The sequence below is a fragment of the Salvelinus alpinus genome, chromosome 4 (genome assembly GCF_045679555.1).
Source record: "Salvelinus alpinus chromosome 4, SLU_Salpinus.1, whole genome shotgun sequence".
NCBI classification, from domain to species: domain Eukaryota; kingdom Metazoa; phylum Chordata; class Actinopteri; order Salmoniformes; family Salmonidae; genus Salvelinus; species Salvelinus alpinus.
In genome coordinates this window covers 25847283-25872195 of record NC_092089.1, presented here as the reverse complement: position 1 = coordinate 25872195, position 24913 = coordinate 25847283, and the positions used below count along the sequence as shown (strand labels likewise).

Sequence of the window (24913 nt, the reverse complement as noted above, 5' to 3'; positions counted from 1 at the left end):
CTATGCATTTGGTTTGCTAAATGTCAAGGTCAAACTTCTTGGTTACAGTAGAAACATTCAATGCCCTCCTGGATCAAGATCCCTGTTGCCTCATTTGTTTTGTGCCTAAAAAAGAAGTGTGCACTTCTGGTAATACGTATACCCCGGTATGGTACAGAAACGGTATGAACATTTGGATACGGCCTAACTCTAGAGGAAGGAAGACAGTAGATACCACACTGGGAGGAGCCTCCATGGTCCCAACATCCTCCCCATCACAAATACTGAGTTGAAATAACGACAAAACAGGATAAGAAACTTTAATACGATTTAACCCTTTTCAACATTTCAGGTGAAACCATTACATTTCTAACTGTAAAACTTTAGTCAGTTGGTTTCCAAATGATTAAAAAGGTCAAACTGACATTTTTCACTTGATTGTCCTTCATAACATCTGCCAATGGTCTAACCTTGACTGAAATCTACTCTACCTTTTGGTGCAGATTATAGCTAGATCTCAAAGAACACTGTTCTCATCAGTTTGGAGCATTTTATGAAATAAACAGTCATTTAATTAGACTACATCAGGCCTGGCAGTACCTTGAGTGGTTCTGGGGAGTCCTAGTTTCAGATAAAAGAGATCAAAGTATTATATTCAAATTAACATGACATCAGCAATATCATTGGTACCAAGTGCTTTACCACTATCAAACGGAAGTTACTGTATCTTCTTGCAATACAATTGCATATAATCAGATAATTCTTAAATAATATTTTTTAAATTATGTTTACATACATTTGTAGTATACAAAATCTTTCATTTGGAGAAGATACAGTATTATAATGGTGTTTTGAGTCAGAAGAACATTCAAAACTGATTTATTATCAATAAAACAGTCAGTCAAGGAATAATGTCTAGCTATCTCTAGCAATAACTATTCAACACAAACACTTCAACGTCAAACTGCTTATCAATTATTTCAAATCAACACTGCATATCATGCAGAGTAACACTTTACTTGGACAGTCCATCTGTAGATGCTCTACAGACTATCACATTTCAACAAACTATGTACTAAACGCCAACCTTAACTCTTACCCTAAACCCAACTCTAACTATTAACCCTTACCCTAAGCTTAGTAAGCAGTTGCTTATCAACAGATAGTTTGACCATCTTTAGAGCATCTACAGCTGGACTATCCAAATAAAGTGGGGCCGCAAATTGGTTTAGGCATCTCAAACAAAAATCTTCCTATACACATTAGTATAGGGCACAGTGCCTAGATGTCAAGATCAAGCTTCTTGGTTACAGTAGAGACATTCAATGCCCTCCTGGATTAAGATCCCTGTTTCCTTAGTAAGAAGACCACATATTGGTTTAGGCATCTATCACAAAAATGTTCATATACACATTAGTCTAGGCTGCACACACACTCTTGGGGAGAAGAGAGAGAGTGGATCTATTTTCTCAAATCTACAGCAAAATGTATTTCCCGGAAACATAACAACCGGGAGTATTTTTCCATTAACAAGGTTCCCACTTAAATGTCTTATTCCCATTCAAGGAGGAAAGCATCAGTGTCACTAATATTTGTTGATTGAACCTTTATTTAACGAGGCAAGTCAGTTAAGAACAAATTCTTATTACACTGACGGCCTACCCCGGCCAAACCCTAACCCTATGGGACTCCCAATCACGGCCAGTTGTGATACAGCCTGGAATCGAACCAGGGTCTGTAGTGATGCCTCTAGCACTGAGATGCAGTGCCTTGGACCGCTAATATTTTCAATACATTTCCATCATCTCCAATATGATTGCCAGTGGATTGTTTACTCCTCTGTATTGGGAACAGTGTGACTCCCAGTCCTCGTCCCAGCGGATCAATGTTGTGCCTACCTTAACACCCTGCACAGTCACAAACAATCTGTACTGACTGGTCTGAATCCTGTTACGAGAACTCTCTGGCCATCCAGCTGTTATACAAGTTAGTGAGCTTGGGTGCTCCGCTGACCACCAGGAGTGTGAGTGACATCAGTGTCCCCCTGCGTTCTCCTCTTCGCTGGCCATCTTGCTGAACTTCTCCGTCAGAGCTTCAGCGCTGATCTTGGGCAGCCCGTTGTCAAGGGGACAGCCCTCCACCAGACTGTTCATAGGGGTGGGGGGGAAGTAGGAGTCCTCCTCTATCCCAACGTCCTCAGTGCACGCTCGTTGCCATGGTGCCTCGTAGCTCTCCTCTAGGCTCCCACAATGCACCTCTCTTCGCTCCCTGTCCCTCAGGAAGTCCTTGATGATGGGCAGCACCTTCTTCCTGGAAGCCAACGTGTTGCCCTGGAGATAAGCCCTGATGTCCGAGTAAGGGCTGCTCATTGGACTCAGGCTCAGACTGGGGCTCCGGGCTTGCTCCAAGGCTTGGCTCATCTGCAGGACAACAAAGACCATTCAGTTGATCATATAAAATAGAGATTGTAAAAAAAACAACACTGGAAACCCAAAGCTTACTATCAACTCTTCATAATGACTTACTTTAACTCTAGATAGTCAACTCTATGGGATCATGTCTGATTGGGATGGTGTAGTTCCTACCTCCCCCCTGTAGAGGGTGCTGGAGCTGTAGACGGCCAGCTGCCTGAAGGGCTCCTTGTTATCGTTGAAGGAGATTGTCATGGCCACCACCAGGTTGTAGCTGTGCTTGTGGCAGAACTCACAGAGCTCTTGCTGTAAGCTTTGTCTCTGTAGAAAAGCCTGAGGGACAACATTTATAGATATTACAGTTTGTTTGTGAATCTCAGTATAAACTCAAGTGCACCTGTTGAGTCCCTTTATAAGTTCACATGAAGAGGCAGGCACAGGGTTTGTGCCTTTTTACTTGTGGGTGGTTCCACCTGATTGGACATGTGGGGGGGGGTGATCTTCATGAACTAGGTGCAACATCCCACCTTCACGTTTTGAGTGTCTGAAGGGTGTGTCTGGCAGTAACACAGGGAAGTGTCTGAAGGGTGAGTCAGGCAGTAACACAGGGAAGTGTCTGAAGGGTGCGTCTGGCAGTAACACAGGGAAGTGTCTGAAGGGTGCGTCTGGCAGTAACACAGGGAAGTGTCTGAAGGGTGTGTCAGGCAGTAACACAGGGAAGTGTCTGAAGGGTGCGTCTGGCAGTAACACAGGGAAGTGTCTGAAGGGTGCGTCTGGCAGTAACACAGGGAAGTGTCTGAAGGGTGCGTCTGGCAGTAACACAGGGAAGTGTCTGAAGGGTGCGTCAGGCAGTAACACAGGGAAGTGTCTGAAGGGTGCGTCAGGCAGTAACACAGGGAAGTGTCTGAAGGGTGCGTCAGGCAGTAACACAGGGAAGTGTCTGAAGGGTGCGTCAGGCAGTAACACAGGGAAGTGTCTGAAGGGTGCGTCAGGCAGTAACACAGGGAAGTGTCTGAAGGGTGCGTCAGGCAGTAACACAGGGAAGTGTCTGAAGGGTGCGTCAGGCAGTAACACAGGGAAGTGTCTGAAGGGTGCGTCAGGCAGTAACACAGGGAAGTGTCTGAAGGGTGCGTCAGGCAGTAACACAGGGAAGTGTCTGAAGGGTGCGTCAGGCAGTAACACAGGGAAGTGTCTGAAGGGTGCGTCAGGCAGTAACACAGGGAAGTGTCTGAAGGGTGCGTCAGGCAGTAACACAGGGAAGTGTCTGAAGGGTGCGTCAGGCAGTAACACAGGGAAGTGTCTGAAGGGTGCGTCAGGCAGTAACACAGGGAAGTGTCTGAAGGGTGCGTCAGGCAGTAACACAGGGAAGTGTCTGAAGGATGCGTCAGGCAGTAACACAGGGAAGTGTCTGAAGGGTGCGTCAGGCAGTAACACAGGGAAGTGTCTGAAGGGTGCGTCAGGCAGTAACACAGGGAAGTGTCTGGAGGGTGCGTCAGGCAGTAACACAGGGAAGTGTCTGAAGGGTGCGTCAGGCAGTAACACAGGGAAGTGTCTGAAGGGTGCGTCAGGCAGTAACACAGGGAAGTGTCTGAAGGGTGCGTCAGGCAGTAACACAGGGAAGTGTCTGAAGGGTGCGTCAGGCGGTAACACAGGGAAGTGTCTGAAGGGTGCGTCAGGCGGTAACACAGGGAAGTGTCTGAAGGGTGCGTCAGGCGGTAACACAGGGAAGTGTCTGAAGGGTGCGTCAGGCGGTAACACAGGGAAGTGTCTGAAGGGTGCGTCTGGCGGTAACACAGGGAAGTGTCTGAAGGGTGCGTCAGGCGGTAACACAGGGAAGTGTCTGAAGGGTGCGTCTGGCGGTAACACAGGGAAGTGTCTGAAGGGTGCGTCAGGCGGTAACACAGGGAAGTGTCTGAAGGGTGCGTCAGGCAGTAACACAGGGAAGTGTCTGAAGGGTGCGTCAGGCAGTAACACAGGGAAGTGTCTGAAGGGTGCGTCAGGCAGTAACACAGGGAAGTGTCTGAAGGGTGCGTCAGGCAGTAACACAGGGAAGTGTCTGAAGGGTGCGTCAGGCAGTAACACAGGGAAGTGTCTGAAGGGTGCGTCAGGCAGTAACACAGGGAAGTGTCTGAAGGGTGCGTCAGGCAGTAACACAGGGAAGTGTCTGAAGGGTGCGTCAGGCAGTAACACAGGGAAGTGTCTGAAGGGTGCGTCAGGCAGTAACACAGGGAAGTGTCTGAAGGGTGCGTCAGGCAGTATCACAGGGAAGTGTCTGAAGGGTGCGTCAGGCAGTATCACAGGGAAGTGTCTGAAGGTTGCGTCAGGCAGTAACACAGGGAAGTGTCTGAAGGGTGCGTCAGGCAGTAACACAGGGAAGTGTCTGAAGGGTGCGTCAGGCAGTAACACAGGGAAGTGTCTGAAGGGTGCGTCAGGCAGTAACACAGGGAAGTGTCTGAAGGGTGCGTCAGGCAGTAACACAGGGAAGTGTCTGAAGGGTGCGTCAGGCAGTAACACAGGGAAGTGTCTGAAGGGTGCGTCAGGCAGTAACACAGGGAAGTGTCTGAAGGGTGCGTCAGGCAGTAACACAGGGAAGTGTCTGAAGGGTGCGTCAGGCAGTAACACAGGGAAGTGTCTGAAGGGTGCGTCAGGCAGTAACACAGGGAAGTGTCTGAAGGGTGCGTCAGGCAGTAACACAGGGAAGTGTCTGAAGGGTGCGTCAGGCAGTAACACAGGGAAGTGTCTGAAGGGTGTGTCAGGCAGTAACACAGGGAAGTGTCTGAAGGGTGCGTCAGGCAGTAACACAGGGAAGTGTCTGAAGGGTGCGTCTGGCAGTAACACAGGGAAGTGTCTGAAGGGTGCGTCAGGCAGTAACACAGGGAAGTGTCTGAAGGGTGCGTCAGGCAGTAACACAGGGAAGTGTCTGAAGGGTGCGTCAGGCAGTAACACAGGGACGTGTCTGAAGGGTGCGTCAGGCAGTAACACAGGGAAGTGTCTGAAGGGTGCGTCAGGCAGTATCACAGGGAAGTGTCTGAAGGGTGCGTCTGGCAGTAACACAGGGAAGTGTCTGAAGGGTGCGTCAGGCAGTAACACAGGGAAGTGTCTGAAGGGTGCGTCAGGCAGTAACACAGGGAAAGGCTCTGATAACTTGAGGACTGTGTTCAGTTTAGATCTGAAGTGAGATTCTACAAAGAATTCATTGGTGAAACATGTGCGTTGTGAGATGGCATACTGCAGTACAACTGGGTACATGATAACTAGTATTTGAACCATGTTATTATCCACCAGTAGTAGGTATCACCTTGTGTTGTATCACATACTGAATAGTTAAGATACACACCCACCTCCAGTGTCATATATATCACACTGACTGCCAGTTTTAAATCTCCTTCCGATGCCACCTTCATGTCTTTCAGTAGCATCTGTTCTGTGGTGAGACCTGGGAACAAGGGAATACGAGCAAAAAAACATTGTAGGTCTCCCTCTCCTTCATACTTAAACATGGCATTGATATCATGGGATGATCCTCGTTCTAATCTGAGGGGCAAAAATCACACCCACAAGGCTGAGCTTCAGGTATTAATCCTGGGGTGTTTACCTGACACGTCAAATTTAGCATTCTGCAAAGACTGGAAGAGGACGCCCCTTGGTGGCAGGTTGGGGAAATGCGTCTCCAGGAGGACAGCGTACTGGCTGTCTTTAGGGGTGACTTTCCCTGCCTCTGGGGCCATGTTCAGACAGTCTAACACTATGGTGCCTGTGATCACAAAGAACAGGATGTCAGTCTCTTCACACAGTGACACAGTTAAAGACATAGTTCACTAAATACTGACATGATTTCCACATACATCAGTTATATTTCTGGTTACCATATAAGAGCTGGGCCACCTGTTGGTCGAGGACTTCAGGGGCTTTCTGGATGATCCGTTCTGTCACCAGGGTGGTGCAGGAGCCCACCATCTCCACGGTAACGGGACAGGAGGGTGAGGGCTTCCTCTCCAGGAGGTGATGGTCGATCACCTCCAACACCGCCTCCTCTAGATCACGGTCAGAGCTGCAACAGACAGCCACACAGTCAGTCAGTCAGTCAGGGACTTTAGTCAAGATATTTCAAGGAGTCTCTAGGTCAGTGTTGCTTTTATAGAGATACAGGTGATGATCACATGGGGAAGTGTTTACGTCCTGGATGACTGTCAGTGGACAGGGGTTAAGGTGTCATGGTTGACCCTGACCTGGGCAGCACGTTGTGGTCCACCAGTGTGAGGTCCAGCCGGCCGGCCCGGTGTAGACTCCCCAGGTCCACCTCGTCCCGGAACACCAGGTCATCCTGAGAGAGGCCACTCTCTCTCAGCAGGAAGGCATTGTCCGTGCGCAGCGGGAACTCTTGCCGGGGAATGTTCAGAACGGGAAGAGGAATTTTCCCAGAATCAAGTGTCTGGGAGGGTGGAGAGAGAGGTGTTATAACACCTGACGCTTGTTCTGTTGAACCATTCTCAACACATGGGTCGGGTCCAAATGATGGGGTGGGTTACTCTCACCTTGGACAGGAAGTATGCGTAGGCCAGAGCTGACACCATGGAGTCCAGGTCACAGGCCTCGTTCCCCAGGACCACATGGAACCCTGGGCTGCCCTCTGCGTTCCCCTGAGGAGGGTAGAGTGGGATGAATACAGTCACAAGAATATCCAACTCCTATGAGGGGATTTACCATGAGAAAATACAGGGCAGTCTATCCATTACTCTTGTAATGGGCCTTCAAAGGCAATCAGATGTGTCTTAGTGAGTGGACAGTGCTATGTGGACAGGCTGTGTGTGTGTGTGTGTTGTAATGTCAATGCACGTCACGATGATGCTGTTCACTGGAGATTAGGTACTCTTGGTTCTGCATAATGTCCCCCATCCTAGAGTAAAACCCTGGACACTGTTTGAATAGCCTTCTGAAGGGTCAATGGCAGATCCCAGTGTAGCCTAAAGTGGATGAGCTAAGGGCTGACTTCCTTCCCCTGCCTGAAGGCTCTGGCTAGCTCTTTGTCAAATAGCCTTAGGATAATTCCATCAATGACCTCAGTAGAGCAGACTGTGATGTAATGGCTAAGCTACAGCCTGCTAACTCCACTACATGTTTTTGTTGAACGTTTTAATGTGGAGTTGAGAAACAAGTAGGGTGTTTCATTTTCCCAGAGCATGGCTGTCTGTGACAGCGGCACGAGTCATGGGTGCCAGAGCTAGGGGCTAACAGAGACAGCTTGTTGCGATAACAAAAGCCGGTCATGTGACAATTAGCCAGTCTACAGCCTGAAGTCTAGCAGCAGGTAGCCTAGCAGTAATTTAAACGTTGCTGGTTCAAATCCCCGAGCAGACTAGGTGAAAAAATAGAATTGATGTGCCCTTAGAGCAAGGCACTTAATCCTAATTGGTCCTGTAAATCGCTCTGGATAAGAGCGTCTGCTAAAATGTTCCCAGTCAGTGAGGGGATTATTAACATGCTGCCCCCCTGAACACTCAGTAGTACAGTATGGAGGTATAGGGAAGGGACATCAGCCATCTGTTGTAGATCAAGAGTAAACAGAGTACTGAAGTAACTCAACTAGACAGGTGAAAGAAAATTCTCAGGGAGCATCCACAATATAACCCTGTCTCATCTACCCACGATATAACCCAGTCTCATCTACCCACGATATAACCCAGTCTCATCTACCCACGATATAACCCAGTCTCATCTATCCACGATATAACCCAGTCTCATCTATCCACGATATAACCCAGTCTCATCTATCCACGATATAACCCAGTCTCATCTATCCACGATATAACCCAGTCTCATCTACCCACGATATAACCCAGTCTCATCTACCCACGATATAACCCAGTCTCATCTACCCACGATATAACCCAGTCTCATCTACCCACGATATAACCCAGTCTCATCTATCCACGATATAACCCAGTCTCAGCTATCCACGATATAACCCAGTCTCAGCTATCCACGATATAACCCAGTCTCAGCTATCCACAATATAACCCAGTCTCATCTATCCACAATATAACCCAGTCTCATCTATCCACGATATAACCCAGTCTCATCTATCCACGATATAACCCAGTCTCATCTATCCACGATATAACCCAGTCTCATCTATCCACGATATAACCCAGTCTCATCTATCCACGATATAACCCAGTCTCATCTACCCACGATATAACCCAGTCTCATCTACCCACGATATAACCCAGTCTCATCTACCCACGATATAACCCAGTCTCATCTATCCACGATATAACCCAGTCTCAGCTATCCACGATATAACCCAGTCTCAGCTATCCACGATATAACCCAGTCTCAGCTATCCACAATATAACCCAGTCTCATCTATCCACAATATAACCCAGTCTCATCTATCCACGATATAACCCAGTCTCATCTATCCACGATATAACCCAGTCTCATCTATCCATGATACTGTATAACCTTTGCCTTTTGGTCATTGTAAATAAGAATGTGTTCTTAACTGACTTGCCTAGTTAAATAAAGGTTAAATAAATACAAAATATCCACAATATAACCCAGTCTCATCTATCCATGATGTTTTCAGATTGATGCAGAAGGAGAGGAAGCCACTGTTAACTATTGAAATGCACCGCACCTGTCTTTCATTTCCCATTAGACTCATCTCTCAACCCAGCCTCACCCATGTACACACTGGATAGTACATCTGCAATAAAAGCCCTCTGTGTGCTGGTGCTGACTTCTCTTCCGCCTCACTGAACACTGAGTAAATAAGGTGTGACGCTCTGAGGCGCTATAAACACGCTATGATCTCACTAATCTTGACAGGGCTTGTTTTGAACCCAAACAGTGCTCTTTTCACTTAAGGTCAAGAGCACAACATCAAGACCCTGAAATTAAAGCCATCGTGTAAATGTAAGTGTGGCAGACATGCAAAGCAAAAAAAATGTACGTGGGCATATTGCCACCTGACAGGCACCTGACAGGCAGCTGACCCTACAAGAAATGTACTTTCATGGTCCATTGCAATTGAACAATTATATTTGTTTGAATATCACTGAAACATATGAATGCAATATATCATGTAACATAATGCAGCAGTGTATGAGTTACATTTAACACAATTGTGATCACGTGACAATCCTAATTAGCTTGGCTAGCCAACTAGTTAGCTGTAATCGCAGTCTATGTACAGTACAGTTCAAATGTAGCTAGTGTACGGTGACAACTGTCTCAGTCTGATCTAATTTCATGCGCATGCACGAGCCCACAAGCAACACCGTGACCATGCGGCAGGCTGCTGTCACATTGCCTTACTGTTTTTGAATGACAAGTCTTTCGACTTGATCTAGTCGGAATTTAATGTCTAGCTGGCTTTCTCCTGATATCTCTGAAAACCCCACTAATTGAAATTGTCCATCAAATGTACATGTCGAAGTTATTTACAAGACTACATAACTAGCTAACGTTAGCCGTTAAGACAAACTAAACATTGAAAATGGATAAAGCAAGCAAACCAGACAGTCGATGTTCCTACCTTCAGCACATTGCGACAGCTTTTTAAAAATGTATCCATGGTTATCGGGTGCACTGCGTAATGACAGTTTGCTAGTTGTCTTTGTTGCATATAGCTAACGTTAGCTGTATCTGCACGTCTCAGGAATAAAAAGATTGCACTGTAAGTTTGAAATGTTAATGTCCAAGAGTCGTGCGTGACTCGTCTTGGGCTGAAGTGACGTTCAAAGACGGGACGTGGTATTATGGGTAGTGTAGTATCAAATATGGTTTACAAACTGGTAGTTTCAAAGAGAACGGTTGTAGCAAAGATTTTTATAACTACACCAAGATAGACCACAGCCTCCCGTTTCCAATGGGAACAAATGAGCCATAGTGGGCAGAACAAGCAAGAAGGGGGGCAGAGCCAAATACGAGCTAGCGGGATCCTATTGGCGCGTTCTAGCGTTCTTTTCTTCATATTTCCGTTAGGGAACGCCTACTCTGAAGTGCGCGTGTGCAATAAATTATTTTGCGTTTGCACTCCTTCTAAACAACGCGACGTTTGAAAACTTTTGTAAAGGGTAAAGTCTACAAACCTTAGTCCACTCTGTTCATAACATATTCCAGTTTTGGGAACAGAAAACTGTCTTGAGATCAAATGTTTCATTGGTAGTGATTGGAAACGCCAAGCGGATGCTTCACATTTAAACATCCGGTGAAATATCTGTCTCGTTGTTCTGTGGTAGTAGAGTTAGTTCTAAAAATCAATGGTAAGCAGTGTCGAGAGGTTTGTGATGGGATGCCGCTAATGTCAGAAGTGACTTTTAGTACCAGGTTATGATAATTATACTAACCTGCTGCGTAAATTAACGTAGCAGTTTAGGAGAATAGGTTAAGGTTATGAAAAGGGTTGGGGTGAGCTAAAATTATCCTGACGCAACTCAATAGTCACTTTGACATCAGTGCCATCCCTTCTAGACATGACCAGTGTACATATGCTGTAAAAAGAGTGTCATGGTGACCCCCCCCCCAAAGAAACAACCCCTCAATATATATGATGGTTTACATTCTTTATTTTTATTTCTTGTTCATGATGACCTTGCACGTCAACTGTTGACAAACAATCAACTGTCTTTTCTTTATTTTTTTAACAGACAACTGTAGCCTATCTCTGGGTAATAACATGTACCATGTAGCCTATTATAAAACATGGGAAATGGTAGGCTCTGTTAAAGTCTTATATGGTTCATTGTCATCTTAGGTAGATATTTCACAATTCTATATCAGTGAAGATCGGTAAGGCTGGGTTTACACAGGCAGCCCAATTCTGATTATTTTCCCATTAATTGGTCTTTTGACCAATCAGATCAGCTCTTTTGCCGATAATTGGGTAAAACATCAGATTTGCGCCTGCTGTGTAAACTCAGCCTTACAAATCTTCACTGATATAGAATTGTGAAATATCTACCTAAGACGTTGAGAATCACATAAAATACACAACTAATATATATTTTACAATATATATCTTCTCAAAAATGTTTTGTAATTACCCATTCTATCCCAACTCCACCTGAACTGAGATTCTTATGGCCATTTGGTCCTATGTATTAAACAAATGTGAAAGAGCAAATAAAACTAAGATTTATTTGAACACTCGAGGTAAATGGCTATAAAAAGATGCCGGATAAAACGTCTATTTGTTCAGTCTTTAAAAAAAAAGCTATCCCATGCTAAAACAATAGATAAAATCCATTGATAAAAGTTAGTAGTATTTGCACTTCAAACCATCTTTGGCAAAAATCATCACATTCCCTTGTCTCTGACTCCAAAGAGAGATGGTATGGAGAAATGCTTTAATTATGCTTTTTTGTTTTGTCTCTGTAGTAATGGACTTGGTATGGTTGTAATTCTACTGTTGCCACCTGACTCCTCGCTCTCATTGGACATGTCCCTCATCGCTCCAGTCTAGATCTTCTCTCATTGGACAAGTCCCTCATCGCTCCAGTCTAGATCTTATGTCCCTTGATCCAGTCTAGATCTTCTACCTTTAGACAAGTCCCTCATCGCTCCAGCCTAAATCTTCTTTACATAATTCCCAGGAAACATGCCTTCCCTCCCGCGAAGACGACCGTACCACCAGCCTGATGGATCTGGAGGGAGGACAGGTGAGAAAACCGGTCAATCTAGCCATTATAGACTATATAGCCCTTTTCTATCCTCAGAGGGAATTACAGGTGAAGCACAGGAATACTGCATCACAGTTGAAAATGTGGTTATAGTATGTCTTTAATAATGCTATAATACTAGCAGTATATAATATGTATCAGTACTTATAGTGTATGACTAATAGCAGTTTTATACTACTGTAATTAATATACTCAGTTTATATAAATATAACTTCAGAGATGATCTACTGTAAGAGTTTAGTACCTTCAGTGAGGATTTCAATGACATCCTCAGCGTTGAAGCTCAGCTCATCAGTGTCCTGGGCGTCGTAAGCATACAGCGCTCGGCATTCTGGGGAGCGAGGCTTGGGCTTGGGGGCAGGCTTGGGGCGGCCCGCTCCTGGGGAAGGCTTGACCTCCTTCGAGCGTCTACGATGAATACTGAGCGAAATTGGGAGGAAAGAGAGATTTAGAAAAAGTGCCTTTCTTGGTTTACAGTATATAATACCATTTGAGTATTTTTTTTTAAACTAAAAAAACACCAGCAACAACAGGAAGAATATCAATTTTAACAACCTAACAAGTATTCAAACAGGACCTGAGAACTCACCCAGCCACTCCCTGGTCAGGCACGTTCATGAAAGCGGTGTCTGCCTGGCTCTGGTTGTTGGAGCGGTTGTTGGTCTGCCGGGACCTCTGTTGTCGTGGTAGTGTGGGCTGCTCCATACTGGACTGCCGGCGGAGCAGAGAGACCCTAGACGCCCTGGACGAGGGCGGCCCACCGCGCTGACCACCACCCCGGCCTCTGCCCCTGGGGGCGCCTGAGACAGATGAGGGAGATGTTGAGTCAGGTCAAAAGTGGAATGAGTGCCATCATTGGAGAGGCTCAGATATCTAGTTCTCTCACCTTGTGAATGCTGTCCTGAGCCTGGAGTCTGGTTTCCCATGTAGCGACTTTTCCTGTTGTCCCTGCGGGTCGGTCCTGGGGAACACATGACAAAAAGGTGTGATGTGTCAAATGCTATGGGACGGTTGCACAGACCCAGATTAAGCCTACTAATAGAAGTCTCCATTCAAAGTGCATGGACTCACTGGAGTTCTTTGGGAGCCCGGGTCCAATGGTGACTATGAGGACCTTGCTGCTGGGCTTCAGAACCGCCTCTTCTCCTTGGCCCAGTTGGAACTGGATCTGCCTGGAGCCAGCAGCGGAGAACGGCCCCCAACCTCCCTTCTTCACCTTAAACTCCAGTCTAAACGAGGAACGGAGAGAGAAGCGCAATGGGTTAAGATATATGGGTTAAGATAGACTCAAAACTGGATAACTTTTGCATTATGTATCTTTGAGATTATTCATGATCGTTGTCGTAAAGCATGACACTGGTATGTTTTAAGGGGAAATCTGCAGTTGCAACATCCCTTTTTGGACTTATAAATGAATATATACCTATTGATTCTCGAAGAATATAATAAATCTAGCTTGGGGGTGTCTCCCGCCAAAATGTTTAAAGGCCCTCCTCTTGGCCGCAGGTTTTGCTGTTTTAAATCAAATTTCCTGCCATTCTACACATTTCAATATGGGGTGGGGCTTATGCCATGGTCTTATGCTATCTGAGTGACTCAAACATTAGAACAAAATCACAGCGGCACCTATGCCATGACATTTTTGGAATTTTAGATTCTCCCTGACTGTCTAGTTTTCATTTTGGTGGTTGTACATGATCTTATAAAATATATAGATCCATCTTTTATACATACTTTATATGTGGTTTTAGTCATTTAAGTTGCTGATAAATACACTGCAGTCAGAACCCAAAATATACTCTTACTTTACTCCAATATTTGTATACAAAGTAAATGTAAAACTGCATAGCCTCAAAACATGGTTAAAGCTCTCTTTTTGATATCATGGATGATCAGTCCTTGCATCCATATCTGTCTATGAATTTGAGAGTGGTTTTATTTCTCCAGCCCCATCCCTCAGCTTTTTATAGAAACCACTGTTATGGTTTCAACTGCGGATTGGCCCTTTTAGTTTAACAGTAAGACCCCACTGATTGGTCTAAGGCTAAGCTGAGAGTAAAGACTGACTGACAGGTTGTTGAACTTGAGCGGTAGCTTCCTCTGGGTCTTCTCATCATAACGTTTGTAGAGCAGACTGAGGAACTCCGTCTTGAAGATGCACTGAAGGACGCTGTCGTAATGCTCCTCGTGGATGATGAAGAAGTCATCCTGCAGGGTGCTGAGGGAGGAAAGGTTACACATCTTTTCAATGAAAACCCCATTTCTACTACTGTGCATCATGACCATCAACTGGTATAACACTTCCAGAGTATCTAAACCTGCACCTGAGAGAGACTGACTGAATCTTCTCCACTTCTATCTGTCTCTTCAGAACCTCGTGGATCTGCCCCTTATCTGGTCCCTGCTTCACCTTCTCCCGACCAATCAGATACAGGAACTTAGGGGTCAGGATGAGGTCCCGCTTCACAGTCTGCAAGATGGGGAGAGGGATATTATATAACTTGTTGCTATTATAGGCTTACTGACCAGGAACCACAATATATAGGGGGTTCATTGAGCAGACAAGCATTGGCAGTATCCACCAAACCATTGATGGAGTAGAAACACTTTCGTCTATCTAACATGAACAACAATAGCATTATGCGTTCTGTGACAATGTCAATGTTGGTTTGTTACTGTGGTCATACTTGACTCTTACCCTAAACCTGCGGTCATATTTGGCAACCACATCTGCAAAATCGATCTTCTCCCGGCGGCCCACGAACTGCCGGATCTCGGGGTGGTTGTCGGTGCCGATGTAGTCGCCCACAAAGTTCCTGTTGAGGCTGTTCCTCCTCCTCTCCTTCTTATTCAGTAGGATGTCTGAGGCTACAGGACACGACACACTGTGATACAGTACTGAACTGACAGTACTGAACTGACAGGACACGACACACTGTGATACAGTACTGAACTGACAGGACACAGTGTGATACAGTACTGAACTGACAGGACACCACACAGTGTGATGCAATACTGAACTGCCAGGACACGACACAGTGTGATACAGTACTGAACTGACAGGACACGACACAGTCTGATACAGTACTGAACTGACAGGACATGACACAGTCTGATACAGTACATGACACAGTGTGATACAGGGCTTAACATATACAGTAGATAGTACTGCATAATAGTGCACTATGACAGTACATGGCAAAAAGCTCATTCCCACAGAGAAAAACCAATGACTTACCTTCCTCTCTCATCTTGACGTACTTGCGGACGGCGATGTGTTTGCGCCAGGCCTTCTGGATGGCCCGAGCATATCCGTTATATTTCCTTTCCCTCATCTCCTCCAGCAAGAACAACTACAGAAAGATATTTCACAATACTTCTATAAATGATCATCTTTATAGTCAGAAGAACCAGACTGTTATGTGTCAGTATAGAGGTTGTCTAGGTAACGAGAGAAAGACGTACTGATTCTGGGGCCTTGATGAAGATCTTAGTCTTTCCCAGCTGGTACTGGTCCTGGTCCATGTTGACAGAGTGGAGGAGGTGGAGAACCCCCTTCCTCTCCTCCCCTGTCCACCGGGGCCATGTCTCCCTGGTCAGGATGGCGTACCTGTAGGACCACACAAAGCCATTTTACTGGACTGGCAGAATGTCCTCAAGTCCTGCATACATTTTTTAAATAAATGGAAACAAAATATTGGGTGGAATTTATTCCGATCAAGCCAAACGCTGATTAAAACAACATGAACAAATAGATTTGTACTGACGTTTGAAATGTGTGAAGCCAGCATGGAAATCCATCTCTTGGACCCCTGACCCCTATGACCTTAGGGCTCACCTCTGCAGGAACTTGGCGAAGGCTCGGCGGAAGGCGTACCCAGCGCGGCGCACACGAATGTTCTCCCGCAGGCCCAGGTACTCCACCTGGTGTTTGGCCCGAGTGTCCTCCCAGTCCCGAGGCTTCTTGGTCTCGTTGGGCTTGATACAGCGGATGTAGTGGGGGGTGCACTTCATCAGGGTCTGGACCAGGTTGTTGGCTTGTTTCTGAAGGACATGGAGGTTCAATCACAGCTTGGTAGCACAGACCAGGCGCTCAGAGTAGTAAACAGACTGATGGAAGAAAATACATCCCTGTACAATAAGACATTCAGTGACCCGTGGCCTGGATGTTATGGAAGACAGGGGGGGTGGGGGAGTCACTCATCTGAGATTGGACTGGCATGTCTGTTTCCATAGCAACAATACTATTTAGTGGACAGATCTACATCAACATAACTGGTATGGTAGTATCTGTGGGGAAGGAATGGGATGGGTGGGCTAATGAGCAGCAGTGGTTACAGTGTGTGGGTCTTTCCTCACTGCTTATTTGGATAAATCACGATTTCGCAGGTGTTAGCATCTTTCGAATTTCGGAAGGGGACATTCGGCCCGTAGAGAGAGTTCCGCTCCACGTTCTGGTTCCGCACCTCGTTCTAGCATCTCTTCTCTTTACACGTATGGACCCAGAACTTAATCAAGCAGCTGACCAATTACGTGAGACTTTGTTCTGGGTCTACAGAGATTATAGTAGCACACAGCCGTGTCAGATCCTTACCTTGATCTTGCTACTGGCGGTGGTAGGACGGCCCTTTTTCTCTGCCTCTAGGTTTTCTGGGAAAAGGGTTTTTATGAAGGCACTGCCCAAACACAGACAGACAGAGAGTGAGCGGCTGGTCAGTGGCAGACTATGGAATTATCATATAGTATGCCTATTATAACACGTCTCACTACACTTACAATTCACTGCTCTGCATCAGCTCAATGATGTCGTTAAAGAGCACATCTCTGTTCCTCTCACAGAAGCCACTGACGTCATAGGACACCTGAGAGAGACAGAGAGAGAGAGAGGACAAGCTATCAGTCTTTCATTTCAGCATTTTCCCTCTAACACATTGTGATATTTAGGATATGTGGGCTCCATGTATTCCAAACCCCCACCAGGGGGCAATGTACCAAATGGAATCTGAGAGCTGTAATGTTTGGAATGTTGGTTCAGGTTGTAAAGAGGATGCATTCTAAAAGGCCCATAGTGTTGTACTGTATGGTGTCCGTGCCTTGCCAGCGTAGTGGTGCACTATGAAGCCTTTATTCCAGCTGTTGAAGTGCTCATGGGAGCTGATTCCCGCTTGTAGCTTCTGGATCAGGGTCTGGTCTGCGCCCTCCCCCTTAGCATGCATGGTGGCACACACATCGTCCAAGATACTCATGATGCCTGGGGGGTTCTGGGTAATAAGAACAGGGCATATCAAGAACTGTACCACACACACACACACAACATCTACTGGTACTGTAACTAGTTCACCTGAATTACAGACAAAATGGCCACCCAACTTCAGCACTACAGCAATGGCCGAATATGATCACTCACCAGTTTTGACTCAATGAGGTCACACACGATTTTGTTGTTAAAGTACTCGATTGGCGTCCACTTGATCCCTTCCTGCACATACTCCTCCTACAAGAAACAACGTCAGTATCTGGGAAAACAGGCCAAAGTAATGTAGACGTATCATAAGACGAAAGAGTGAAACAAGTAATGTAGAGTTATCACTTACCTGCTCAGCTTTTAACGTGAGCTCAATGAAAATCTGCTGCAGTTTCTCATTCACAAAGTTGATGCAGAACTGCTCAAAGCCGTTTTTCTATTAGTGTTAAATAGAGATGTGAAGGAAAATGTTATGCATGTGCTTTTCTAATAACCAATTCGACTGGGTTGATGCAAGTTACTGATTGATCATGCCTGGGAGGAATCCTCACTATCAGTATAAGCAATTTGGCAGTACGCCCAGAACCTTGTTTTGAGAAAGGAAAGAAAATCTCAGTTTCAAGGTTTCAGCTTGGAGAGAAGAAGCCTTGTGAGGTATTGGTCGGTCACAAGCATGAACCAAAAGTTAATGATGAATGAATTATAAATAATGTATAAGCTAAATCATGCAAATATAACTTGTCTGTGTAAGCAGTATATAAGAGAACTAACGGGACTGCCACGGCAGAGCTAATACTTGGTGCATTTGTTTGTTGGAACCTCTCCAGCTTGATGATAATAAAGAATAACTCATTTAAGATTGACTTCAGGTGTCCCTGGTGGTCATTTCCACAACAGAGAGCATACGTAGCATTAACCATTTTGTATGAATAAAAAGCAGTAACAATTCAACGTAACTGGAGGTGGCAATTAGGTGTGCAGGACATATGTGTGCAATCTTAAACAAAATGATATGTGGTCTAACAGCCTATAGGTGGAAATATGATGTATGCAGTGACAAAAGAAATGAAGGCTAGTCCAACAGTAGCAGTGGGACAACTCCTGTATAAGGCAGCACAGAAATATCCACCTGGAAGATTTCAAAGCCATAGATGTCCAGCACCCCGATGTTGAATTCCTCATGGTCTTTCTGTATGGCTTTGTTGATAGACTGGGGGAGTGGAGAGAAGAAAGAAATCCATGAACAAGTTGAATTGCTAGTCTACATTTTCATGATACAGTACTACAATAAAATAAAGTGTCATGGTCGTAGCAACAGTACTGCAGTAAACCTGTGAGACAACAGGACAGAACATGTGTAAGCTGCGCTGCCTCCCTACTGCTCCCATCTCTAGACGTGTTCTGTCTTGTGTGGCTCCCATACCAGCAGTCAAAACACAAACAACTGGACTAGAATTCAGACAGCAAGTCCAATACATGTTCCGATAAGAGGGATGACTCTTTGTAGTAATTGTGAACATGTTTGGCCATGCTTTGCTGTTAAATGTTCCCTCTGCTATTTAATTAGTCAAAATATAGGTGAGCAAATTGATGAGGATAAAAGGAACCTCACTGACAGGTTCCTTCTGAAATTAAATGGAGACTTACATCCACAAGAAAGTCAAACAGGCGTGAGTAGAGGGCTTTGGAGAGGGCGTCCCGTGTGAAGGAGGCCTGCTCTGTGTTCAGGGTGACAGCGATGCTCTCCGTCTTGCCTCCCCACTTGCTGTCCATGATCCGGCTGGTCAGCTTGTTTTTCAGACCCTCCTGGGAGATTCCCAACAGGTAGGTCGGGAACGCCAGGACTGCCGGAACATGGAGGAGGGAAAGTGATATAGTACAGCGAGAGAGATCACAAGTGCAAAGAGGGTATAGGATAGGGGTTGGTTTGGGATTGTGTGTGTGTAACTCACAGTCCTCACTCTCCACCACAGCGTAGTTTCCCTCCTCTCTGAAGGCGATATTACCCAGATGCAGGATGCCTGCTACGATCTGCATCACCATATCCTGATCATCTACAGACAGGCCCACCACTGACATGGCCTCCTAAAACACAGACACACAATGAAGACAAACTGCCTCTATACATGTGAAAAGAGAGAGAGAGAGAGAGAGAGAGAGCTCACCATGGTGTCAGAGAATTCCTTCTTATCGTTGACATCCTCCACGGTGTAGGTGCCAGACTGGTTCAGGTAGAGGTAGTAGTCAGGTGTGGTGACACCAAGGTTCTCCCTCATCTCTTTAGTGGCGCCCCCCAGGAGCTAAGGGTCAGAGGTCGTTAGGTCAAAGGTTAATTAAGTGATGGAATTCTCTCCATAATTAGTTATTGTTATTCTGTCCCACCTGGTAGTAGATGTGGAAGTTCCTCTCTCCCTGGTTCTGTGACACCACCCTGGACTTCTCCAACAGGAAGTTGGAGATCTTCCCTCCATCTGGCTCTCCTCCACGGCTGAACTGGATCTCAAAGTACTTCCCCTGTGGTAAAAACAGACACAGTGATTAAGGTTCCTTGTCCAGATAAGGCCTAAACCAGGAATGCAACAACAAAGCTCCACCTAGAAATCCTCCCTATTGCTTTCACCTATCTGGTCCCATCAGCTCTGTCAATGGGAGTGAATGGCAGAAGGCCAAAACATTTTGGAATGAAATGCACCCCTAATTCCTTATCCATTCTATCGGTATTCCCAGATTCCTGGTTCTACTCACAAAGCGACTAGAGTTATTGTTGCGCACAGTCTTGGCATTCCCAAAGGCCTCCAGGAGAGGGTTGGATTGGAGGATGATGTCTTTTACGTGCTGTCAAGAAGAAGAACAAAGGAGAACAGATGAACCCACTAATATGTGTCTGAGAAGAAGAAATTAGAGAATGGAAGGGAGAATTAGTCAAATGTATCCCCTATACCTGGACCTTGGGACCTCCGCCCGACACCTTGGAGATGTAACCCATTATGTATTTAGCTGCTACGGTCTTTCCTGCTCCACTCTCCCCACTGCAAAGACAACGGAAAGCTTTGGGAAACAGGGCAACACCCTAAATCATTGTGATGGTATCCCATTGACAGAATGCATGGTTTATGTGACAGTTCAGGTTACAAGAAGTATAAAGTTTGATCTCTAGGAGTGAGATGATTGGTCAGACCTGATGATGACACACTGGTTCTCACAGTCGATCATCATGTTGCGGTACATGTTATCAGCCAGGGCGTAAATGTGAGGGGGGTTCTCATACTGGGCCTGGAAAAGGAGGAGAAAGCATTATTCCAGTGTCCACAGCAGGTAGCCTAGCGGTTAAGAGCATTGGGCCAATAATCAAAAGGTCGCTGGTTCGAATCCCCATGCCGACTAGCTGAACAATCTGTCGATGTGCCCTTGAGCAAGGCACGTAACACTATTTGTTCCTGTAAGTCACTCTGGATAAGAGCACCTGCTAAATTACTAATTCGAAGAAAATACTTTTTTCATATATATATATATATATATATATATATATATATATATATATATATATATATATATATATATATGAGTGTTTTCTACAAGCCCTAGGTGACTTGCTATCAAACATCCAGCAGTTTATTTTCAACATGTATTTTATTAGATGTGTTTTTGTCCAGCTCGGTAAACAGCATTCACAATAGATGAAGCTTCTTACTTACAGGACTTTAGATAGTGATAAAAAAAAAAAGGCATTCACAAAAACTTCTGCAGTAGAATACATTCTCACATATTTGTAACAGAAGTGGTTAATCGAGTGTCTACTGGTCCCTCAGACCCGAGTGAAACTAAAGAAATTAAGGAGGTAACAGAAACAGGAAGCCTTGGGGTTATTCATTAACTCTGATTATGAGGTGAGGTAAACAATGGACAACTTAATGGCATTGAACAGATCATTTTCATGATAGTGGGAATGTGGGAGGGCATACTTTGCATCACCTATTGATAAGCAGCATTTTATACACTACAGTTTCTCCGTCTAGATCGAGGGATGCAAACAAATCCTGAAACTGGTAGGTAGGTGCAGCCAGCCAGCCAGCAGAAAGCCCAGCGGCTTTAGTAGTGTGTATATTACTCACAGCTCCCTGGTAGAGCTCCACCTCTCTGTCCGTGAAGTAGGGCAGCTGTTTAAAGGGGTTGACAGAGATCAGCACCGACCCTATGTAGGTCTGAGGAAGACACGTTAAGAAAAACTTGAATATCCATCTAGAATACACCACCGCCAGGGAACACAACAACGTTGACGTGTGTAGTTGTAGCTGTGATCACAGTGTTAGTCCCTAACGCTACATGTGGTGTACTGTAAATATGGTGGTTGAGACACAAACATATTATCCTTCCATGTTGTTCTACACTTTTTAAAGTATGTTATTAAGGCTAATCTCATTACAGGCTAATGTGGTTGAAGTGATCACACAGGTGTGTAGGTCCATAGGGCGCGTGTGTGTGTGTGTGTGTGTGTGTGTGTGTGTGTGTGTGTGTGTGTGTGTGTGTGTGTGTGTGTGTGTGTGTGTGTGTGTGTGTGTGACAGAGAGACTACAGTGTGTGTACATCTACAAAACCTCAGTGTATTTGCCACATATAAGTGTGTGTCCTGGTTCTACTACTAAGTTGAAGCTGAAGGATACAAAGATGTAGTCGTCCATGTATCTCTTCTTGAGGTTGTCAGTGATGGCATCCTCGTTGATCTTGGAGAGCAGGACCATGTCGTCCACCCCGCTGATCTTAACATTCTGGGTCTGCCAGTGGTAGCGCTCCTTACTCCCCTGAGACAGAGAAACAGAGAGACAGAGAAAGAAAGAGAGGGAGATAGAAACTTATTGCAACCAGTCTGTGCAAATTCAAATTGGCTCTCTTTCTGTTTCAACTCCTCTCCTCGTCCATTAAGGAACACTCACATGTCCTCATTAACTGACTGAGGAGTGGGAGTTGGAAAGATCAGTGATGGGCTGGTAGCAGGGAAAACTGAATATGCCGGAATCTGACATACCAACTACTTTACACAAGAGGCTGTGAGCTCTTCAAGATCGCATTGTGGAATTCTGTAAATGTACAACGGTTTGTGTGGTGCAAATAGTAATGGCCGCACAGTGTACACCAGTGGTCACCAACTTTGTACACAATAAATTACATAAAAGTAGTAATCAATACACTTTTTAGACTGTGCGTGTTAGACTGTTTCTGCCACAAATAAGCTGAATGTAAGTGTTATGACCATAAAGTAAAGAAACAGTCTTCACGACCATAAAGATGTTCCCACCACAAAAGACCATAACACATGTATTACACAATTACAGCAGCCTCTATTTCAAAAGAGGATGAGAACTATGTTCATACTCAAACAGCTAAAGAAATGTCTCAACCGTTGACGTGAATGTACGCACTAACCAAAATCACCTTGAATATTGCCATATTGACCACAAGTTAGTGAGGTAATAACTGTCATAACATAGCTGTGTGCATGCCAGGATGAATCAGAACAGTATCATTTTATTTATTATTTAAACTTTATTTAACTAGGCAAGTCACTTCATAACAAATTCTTCATTACAATGACGGCCTACCAAGAGACAAACGTTTATGATTGAAATACCCTTGTCAATTCAGTGGTGTAAGTAATTGTCAAACACACATCACATTATACAAAGTGCTGAATGAGAAACTCTGCATATAAAAGAAACAGCAAGGCTAAGCAGCAATATAGTGTGTAGGCTGTGTTGTTTCTTCATTCACTCTGTGATGGTCAGATGGGCAAGAAGAGGCAATGCCACGAGAGAAATACCTTGTGATTTATCAGTCATGAATCACCATGACAGACAGATGGTTTGGGTATTGCAACAGACAGTCCAGTTCTCGTAGAACAGTCATGCGTCTGTGGAATTTTTAACAAGGAACCAAACAGGTCACAGGGTGAATACCAGCAGTGGTTTGTTCTCCTTTTCTCGAACATGATCAGTACTGATAAAAATGAGATCGGGAGAGGAAGAATATTCTGTCACGTTGTCCTCCTGAATGTGTCCAACCAATACAGAGTCCCGATGTTGAGTCCCAAAGTTATGACCAGGTATAATTTTGTATGCATGACATCACAGAGGGGTCTGTCCCCCGTGGAACACAAATCTTCCTATCCTGATTTGTCTACATTCCATTTCCCTCCTAGGGCCTGTTCAATGGGGATAACACTGCCCAGACACGTTGTTCCTGGGTGATTCATTTGAATCAGCTTCACATGCAGTTTGACAGGGAAACAATTTTGCTAGCTGAGAGCAGTAACATTTAGAGGCAAAACATTTACTATAGTAGCATAGCCACGGGAAGTAATTGAGAGTTGGGGGTATTGTTTGTGGAGGTAGACAGGGTGGCAGCAGAGAAAACAATGTTTTGCATGCTCAAATTGGTCCACTAATACAGGATTATTAAAGGCCCACTGATCATGACTTGACGGGTGGAAGCAGCACTATGGTGAAAACCTGTCCACTTTTGTGAGAGAGAAGAAAAAATAAAGAAACCCTTTTTTATTCAGATTTTTCAGTGGGTGCTGCAGCACCCTCAGCACCCCTACTCTCTGTGGCTATGTGTAGTAGACTACAGGTATGCCTAGGCTGTGATTTAGGTGTGCATGCAATGACCCCTGGGAAAAGTGTATGCCCAGGCTAGTCGTGCGTTTCCATCTGTGGGTTGGCCTAAACTTTGTGCCTATTCCAATGTTATTAGATACTATAGCCCGCTTTCCTTGTCACCTTTCCTTTAACCTAGCACCACTGATCATGACTTGACAGGTGGAAGCAGCACTACGGTGAAAACCTGTCCATACTTTTCAGTTATTGGAAAGGAGTTCAAGGAGTACTGGGACATTTGAGGCAATAGTCTACTGATTTTATCAAATGTAGACACTGTCTACCTGTTCACGACAAGGAAGTCTGTGCAACAACAAAAAATGCGCAGACTTACTAATATTTGCATCGTGTGGATCCAACAGTGCCAGTTGTTTAAAGTTAGTGATTTATGAATCAAAGAACGGACAACGGCTTTTCAAGCTCCGGTCAGGCATCCAAGGATATTTGTCTACAATCCTTGTCATCCACCAGGTTTCTGTATCACAAACACTAGGCAATCGGACTTGTTGGCTCAAGGAAATATTCTCGATTCGGGAGAACTTGACGAGTAGGCTAAACATTCGATTAATGATGTTTAAATTAATTTCGGTGTGTAGTTGGTGATTGAGAAAAATTATAGGTTACTTACCATTTTAACTTGATATTACTTCCTGATTGAGAAATCCACCTTACACGGAAAGCTTGAGGAGCTAAGCAAGGAGTGTCACGAGCTCAGGTGAAACTCAAACGTAATATCATACTTATAAATCTAAAGAGGGTTAATTTAATTGTTGGTATTATATGCTGTTTTCTATCAATGTAAAAACTTTCACCCGGTGCTTCAACGTTGATTGAATAGCCTAGCCTGACTTCTTCTAAGGAGGTGTGGTCAGTTTGTAAGTAATTTAAACATTTGCTTAATAGCGGCAAGTGTGGACAGGTAAGGGAATACCTCTGCAGATG

At 44.9% G+C, this 24913-nt stretch overlaps 2 protein-coding genes across 2 annotated transcripts; both read right to left on the bottom strand.

Annotated features, from left to right (window-relative positions):
- Positions 1 to 731: 731 nt before the first annotated feature.
- Positions 732 to 10197, bottom strand: prune (prune exopolyphosphatase). Its single transcript, XM_071396270.1, has 8 exons — positions 9931 to 10197; positions 6926 to 7030; positions 6620 to 6822; positions 6257 to 6441; positions 5986 to 6144; positions 5732 to 5826; positions 2565 to 2723; positions 732 to 2399 (listed from the first exon to the last, which is right to left on the bottom strand). Exons 1-8 carry the CDS (start codon positions 10018 to 10020, stop codon positions 2013 to 2015), a joined length of 1383 nt encoding a protein of 460 aa, XP_071252371.1. The 5' UTR covers positions 10021 to 10197; the 3' UTR covers positions 732 to 2012.
- Positions 10198 to 10943: 746 nt separating this feature from the next.
- Positions 10944 to 24833, bottom strand: myo1eb (myosin IEb). Its single transcript, XM_071396266.1, has 27 exons — positions 24600 to 24833; positions 21983 to 22120; positions 21434 to 21523; positions 20500 to 20594; positions 20263 to 20350; positions 20067 to 20156; positions 19704 to 19835; positions 19487 to 19621; positions 19274 to 19406; positions 18969 to 19165; positions 18451 to 18531; positions 17671 to 17757; positions 17484 to 17570; positions 17170 to 17337; positions 16853 to 16938; positions 16671 to 16752; positions 15915 to 16120; positions 15542 to 15686; positions 15315 to 15429; positions 14775 to 14944; positions 14401 to 14546; positions 14148 to 14294; positions 13148 to 13305; positions 12963 to 13037; positions 12666 to 12876; positions 12321 to 12496; positions 10944 to 12040 (listed from the first exon to the last, which is right to left on the bottom strand). The coding sequence occupies exons 1-27, from the start codon at positions 24600 to 24602 to the stop codon at positions 11964 to 11966; spliced, it is 3318 nt and encodes a 1105-aa protein (XP_071252367.1). The 5' UTR covers positions 24603 to 24833; the 3' UTR covers positions 10944 to 11963.
- Positions 24834 to 24913: the final 80 nt, after the last annotated feature.